At 34.0% G+C, this 6770-nt stretch overlaps 1 protein-coding gene across 1 annotated transcript; it reads left to right on the top strand.

Moving 5' to 3' along the window:
• Positions 1–4419: 4419 nt before the first annotated feature.
• On the top strand, positions 4420–5352 carry LOC116902814 (putative vomeronasal receptor-like protein 4). The gene has a single exon (XM_032905146.1). It carries the CDS (start codon positions 4420–4422, stop codon positions 5350–5352), a length of 933 nt encoding a protein of 310 aa, XP_032761037.1.
• Positions 5353–6770: the final 1418 nt, after the last annotated feature.

Here is a 6770-nt window from a genome sequence, read left to right as displayed (position 1 = left end):
ATAATGAAGAGGTAAAGTAACATCTCATGAAGCAGCTTTTCCTGTTCTCTCTCTCTCTCTCTCTCTCTCTCTTTCTCTCTCTCTCTCTCTCTCTCTTTCTCTCTCTCTTCCTCCCTCCCCTCTCTCTCTTTTCTTTCTTTCTTTTTTCTTTCTTTCTTTCTTTCTTTCTTTCTTTCTTTCTTTCTTTCTTTCTTTCTTTCTTTTTTGCTTTTTTTGTATGCCTCTTCAGATAGCTTGCTACATACTGCTCAGCCTTTTGACTTGACCAATTTAATTGTGGTGATTTCTCCAGTATTATAAATGTTTATGGATATACAGTGGGTTTTACTACTTACAACTAAAGATTACAAGTTAAAGTAATTGTGAAAGCCCCAACACTGCAATTTTCTTCTCAAATACAACACAATTTTTCTCAGGGATTATCTATATTAGCAACTCATGTGTATATCTACATTTTTACCCATGGCAATACTGGCCATTTTTCATCAACTCTCAGCTCCAGTGGGCTCAAAAGAAATATGTCAGTTGATGAATTCGAAGATGTATCACTTTCTGTATATGACAAACATTTACCAAAGCAATATGAAGCAGAGAAATTGAATTCATATCTTTAGGATTAAAAAATATTTTAGATTACTATCTTTTACTTTATTATATGATCATCATTTCATACCGAGATATGCTATGTTAATAAATTATTAATATATTATTAATAATTAATTATTATGTTACATGGTTTATTCACTGTAGTTTTAAAATGAGAGTTGGGCTACAGTTCTTACAGTTTGGATACCAAGGCTTGAAGTAAGCATTATCGGCCAGAAACCATCTAGGAGAGGCTAAAAACAAGCAGGTGATCTTTCTGAGATGGTTTCAACATAGACTGTACAACTATGGTGTATGAGCCCTTCTCCACAAGGCTGAAGTGACTACATTTTAGGAAATATTCTTGCTACTAATATGCTTTTTCTGTCATTATTAAATATATATAAATAATCACTCAGTTTAGCCCACCATTTTGTGCAGATTTATTCAAATCAATGAATATGTACTATCTTGTAATGATGCTACATAGACAGATAGATGAATTCTTAATTCTGAATACTCTAATAAGAATTTCTAAAATTATATTAGCAATTATTTATCACCATTAGTAGGATTGCTATTATAGCCATCTTTGATATGAAAACTGCGATTATAACTATGCCAGTCTCCAAGTGTCACAAATTGCTTCTGAGATTAAAAAAAAAAACAAAAGCAGGCATTTACAATTTAGAACACATTACAAGAAATTGTAAAACAATTAACCAAATGCCATAATAGGGAATTAACTGATTATTATAGGTGCAAAAACAGAGAATAAAATGTTGGCTAGGTTTCAATGACAACTTAGTCACAAAAAATTATGTTTTTGTAACTTTCAATGAACCTGTACAGCAAATGACAAAAAATGTCTAGTCTTAATGCGAATGTATAAACATCTCTGTTGTAAACTTCTTATACAATTTCTTATTTAAATTTATATGTAGTGTCATGGTGAACTTTTTATCTGTGATCTATTCCCCCCAGGAAAGGTAAAAAAAAAAACCCAAAAAAACTAGGAACAATTACATTATACGACATTATTGCATGAGAAGAGAAGAAAAGAGCAGGATTAGGAGGAGGATTAGGAGAAGGACAGCAGAGTAGAGTAACTTAGAAATTTAGAGAACTACTTAGAAATTAGGGGAGGACATTCTGATACAGTTTCCTCTTTTAGTTTCCCTTAGAAATAAAGAAGAATAGAAGTAAAGAGCAATACATAGACTGCAGAGAGAAAGAGAACCTGAAACCCTGCAGAGAAAGCACAAAGACCAGGTAGGCTTTTCCTTAGCATGGGACAAAATAGATCTTTACTTAACAATAGGGCAGGCTTAGTCTCACTAAAGAGGACAAAGCTTTTTTCTTACAGACTTTGGTTTAATCTATGTAGCAATAAAAGGGTAGAAGCTGTTTCTTTTTCTATGCAATAAAGATTGAAGCTCATTTTTCATCCAGTATGAGTAAGTTCTGTCTGTACTTGAACTTGGGCTTTTCTCCATATGCTCATGTAAGTATAGCTGAGTCCGTGTAAGAAACAAAGTATGAGGTAAGTAAGTAACTGAGTCCAACTCATATGCATGAAGGTGCATGAGTGTATATGCATAAATGTGTAAATGAATGTATATGAAGTTATGCATATTTGCTTGTGTAAAAGTTTCCATCTATGAGTGACTCTCTTCTCCAGGATCAAAAAAAGTTTAATGCTCCAGACCTCCCTCCCTCCTAAAGGGCTAGAAGTGAGGCTTCTGAACAGGAGAGAAAAATATCCTACCAATTAATCCTTTACTTAATACCCGTGTTGTATTACAATGAGGTGCTAAAGGCCAGACATGCTGCTGTTTCTGGCCTCAAAGAAATTCAGACAGGCAGGTCAGTTACTATTGCAAAGTAAAATAGACCTAAGACAGACAAATGTTGTAAAATTAAAAAGAAACCCTAAGTTTATGCAAGACCACATCTTGTCCTCATGGGTACTCTTTATCCTTGGTTACTTTCAATAGAGAACAAGAACACTGTTCCTAGCCTCTGACAACTATGCTGGAGCTTTATTCTTTTATCTTATTTTACATATATGTGAGTTTTGCCTACATGTATTATGTCTGTACCCCTTGCATGCACTTCATAGAGGGTAATTCATTCCTGGGATCTATAGGCATGATAGTCCCAAGTCATGATGTCATTCTAGTGAATCAAATCCAAGTCTATCTAAAAGCAAGAAGTGCTCTTGACCACAGAGCCATCTCTCCAGCATAAATCCTGGAGTTTTTAAAAGCAGAATATCAGGAATGTTATAGGATGGTATCAGGTTATTTTCTGCATTATTTCTGTACGTGCACCTATATATGTGAGATACATTAGTGAACTTGAAAATATAGTTGGGCACTCTTTTCTCACAAGAGTCTGCATCAGTGTAGTTCTTTTCTATTTCTCTATCACAAGCTGAACTTAAAGTACTGAAGTAAGTCAATTCAGTAATAAATTGACCTAGAAAGTAGATCAAACAAACTAAAATAGGCACTAAATGTAAGGCTGTTGTGTAAAATGTGCATGGTTACTGGTGATACATGAGAACACTAGGGACCTTGCCTTCCAGTGCACAGAAAGGAATGGCTTTTAAAACAGAAATTTCCAAACAGGATCACTATCTGGTCATCGTCAGTGAATTCATGTTTGTCATAATGTGTTAGAAAACAGTGCTAGTCTTAATGAAATATATTCCGTCTTGTTAGAGGTTCTCAGTTCCACATCTTCAGATGTGATTATGTCATGTGTAGTAACTGCAGAAAGCAGGAACGCAAAATGGGACCCTTGAAGAATAGGTGAGGGGAACTGGAGCAATAAAGAACAGAAATGCAGGGTACAGGTATCAAAGCAGAGGAATAGGATACAGGGGCCTTTTTAGAGAGTAGTAGGAGATAAATACAAATTAAGAGGTAGGAAGTAGGTAAGATATCAACATGGAAACCTGAGAAACTATTACTATTCTGTTCTATTAATAATTTATATTGTTACTCCAGAAGGAAAAGAAAAATATTTTTTTTCTCTTGGTAGCTGGGAGTTAGTTCATTAAATCTGATTTTCACTCTCACAAAGGTGATGGGATGGGAACTAACCTGGGAGACATCTAGGAACCTTTACAACAATAATTAATGCTCATATGGTGTCAAAAGTACACTAATAGTCACCAACTGTATCTGTCTCTTTAATTCAGATTCTGGGGATGGGAAGACTTTTTGGAATAAAAAACATAAATACAGTTAAATAAAGAAAGATATTTTGCTGATTAAAATAGTGGGACTATTGTGAATTATTCTTAAGCTTCAGTTACAATTAAGAGTCAAAACATGTCGCAGAATAGAGCACCGTAAAGAAAATATGTATGAGACTAACTCACCTCAATGTTTTAATATATTTGTGAATATTTTCCAGATCATGATAAGTTGTATTCAGTTGTATTGATGTGATTAATATTCTGTGCTCACCACTACTGTTTTAGGTGTTAAGTATATGAAGCAATTTAAAACAATGGGATTGGATATCTAAGGCATGAGACTCAGGTACAATATAGGCATACAAAATGTGCATACTGTATAAATATACGTGAAAGAATTTATTGTCTATAATATTCTGTATATGCAGGAGATACATGGAAGGCATATAAAAATGTAGGTTATGAACATCAAAAGTTACGGAAACAGACTAATCAATAATTGAAAAAATAGAATGATAGAGCCATATTGTTTGATAAATCACAACTTTGATGTATAATCTATTTCTTTTTTCAGATATATGAAATAATCATCCATTATGCTATTAAGATGAATATATTCTCAAATTATGTCCTTATTCAAGAATGTTCTTTATTTCCAAGCTGGATTTGGATTCCTAGCCAATACAATTCTTCTTTTTTTCTATACTTTTATAATGTTAGGTCACAGACCTAAACCCACAGACTTGATTTCCTGTCAACTGACTTTCATTCACATAATGATGTTCCTCACTGGAGGGGATATTTGCCTTACAGACATATTTGAGACACTGAACCTAGAGAATGACTTTAAATGTAAGACAATATTTTACATAAGCAGGGTAATGAGAGGCCTCTCGATCTGCACCACCTGCCTCCTGGGTGTGGTCCAGGCTGTCACAATCAGTCCCAGTACCTCACTGTTGGCAAAGTTTAAACATAGACTGAAAGTGTACATGACCTATGCTTTCTTCTGTATTTGGTCTTTCAATTTGTTCTACAGTAGTAACCAGATTTTCTATGTGGGTGGTTTTACCAATGTAAGTGAAACCAACCAGATGAAGGTCACTAAATCCTGTTCACTCTTCCCCAAGAACTACATCATCAAGGGCTTGATTTTAACAGTGTCAGTCTCCAGAGATGTTTTTCTTGTAGGAGTCATGTTGACAACCAGCATGTACATGGTGATTATCTTGTTTAGGCATCAAAGGCAATGTAAGCATCTTCACAGCACCAGCCACTTGAGAGCATCCCCTGAGAAAAGAGCCACCCAGACTATCCTGCTGCTGGTGGTTTGCTTTGTGGCCATATACTGGGTGGACTTCATCATCTCATCTTCCTCAGTCCTGTTATGGATGTATGACCCAGTCGTCCTGACTGTTCAGAAGTTTGTGATGTATGCCTATCCCACAATTACTCCTTTGATACAAATCAGTTCTGATAACAGAATAATAATTATGCTGGAAAACATGCATTCAAAGTGTCACAAAATTCTTTTAAATATGTTTTTACCTTTTCTTTGAAAACCTATTAATTAATTTTTCTTCATACATATGAATGTTGTGTCAGCATATATGCATGTGTGCATTCCTGGTGCCCACAGATGTGAGAAGAGTACATGGTATCCCTGGGAATTAGACTTAAAGATGGTTATAAGAAATCATTCTGTGCAGCTCCAATTATTGTTTTCTAAAATACCTGTTTTGTTTTAACTTCATTGGTTTAAGTAGCAAAACAAGATTCCTCATATAATTTAAATAAATTTCGTGGTATTATACATATATATTCTTTTGACATTTCTGTACTAGAATTCTTAAGTTAATTGTGCACAATAAGTTGATATTTCCACATGAATTCTCTTTCTTCTTTTTATTTTATATCATAAATGTTCTTTAGAACTTACTGAAAGTTGCTGAATTTACTGAAGAGTTCCTTGCTGATAGTGACGTTTAAAGTTTTATTTTGAAAATATGCAAATAAATCAAAAATAGTTTTAATATTTCATTATAGCTTTAATACTGTTCCTTAATTTCTCAGGATCCATAAAATAATGTGTATATAAAGTTTCGATTTTTACCAGTTACTTGGTCTTATATAAAAGTATCATGTGCCTAATATTTTGTACATTATTCTATCTAAACTTATAGAAATATTATTGGTAAATAAAAATTTTTATATACACATGCTATTTTACAATGTTTTTTATCATGTATCTGTATGTATGCACAGCTGAAGGATGTGTATATATATGCACATGGAGACCAGGAGACAACCTCGGCTGTTTTCATCACATGTCTTTCACTTGTGCCTTTATAGAGTCTCTCTCTCTCTCTCTCTCTCTCTCTCTCTCTCTCTCTCTCTCTCACTCACTCTGTGTGTGTGGGTGTGTGGGTTCATCCTGTCTCTACCTCTCTAGAACTAGAATTAGAAATATTCACCACCTTATGCCCCCTTTAAAATTTTTCTGTTCTTTTATTGAAAAAAATCAAACAATATAATCTGTGTAGTGTTTTCCATTCCCCTATTCCTTCCAGCTCTTCCTCACATCCTACCCCATCCAAACTGACATTTCTTTCTCTCTTTCGAAAACAAGCAGGCATCTTAGTATAACAATAAAAATATAGAATAAGATAAAAGAAAATAAATCAAACTAGGAAAAAACACACAGAAGGAAAGTGCCAAAGCAAAGCACAGCAAACATAAACACAGAAATGCACAAGCTCTCACACAGGGATGTCATAAAAGCACAAAATCAGGAGTCAATATATATATACAAATATTTATAAAGGATCACTAAAGACTCCATTAAGATTGTTTTGTGTTGCAAAAAAGAAACAAGCCGAGAAAGAAGTTAGGGAAACGACAGCCTTCATAATAGTCCGAAATAATATAAAATACCTCAGTGTGACTTTAACCAAGCAAGTAAAAGATCTGTATGATA

The sequence above is a fragment of the Rattus rattus genome, chromosome 6 (assembly GCF_011064425.1).
Source record: "Rattus rattus isolate New Zealand chromosome 6, Rrattus_CSIRO_v1, whole genome shotgun sequence".
Lineage (NCBI taxonomy): Eukaryota > Metazoa > Chordata > Mammalia > Rodentia > Muridae > Rattus > Rattus rattus.
Note: the sequence above shows the minus strand (reverse complement) of the source record. Positions and strands in the feature narration are given on the sequence as shown.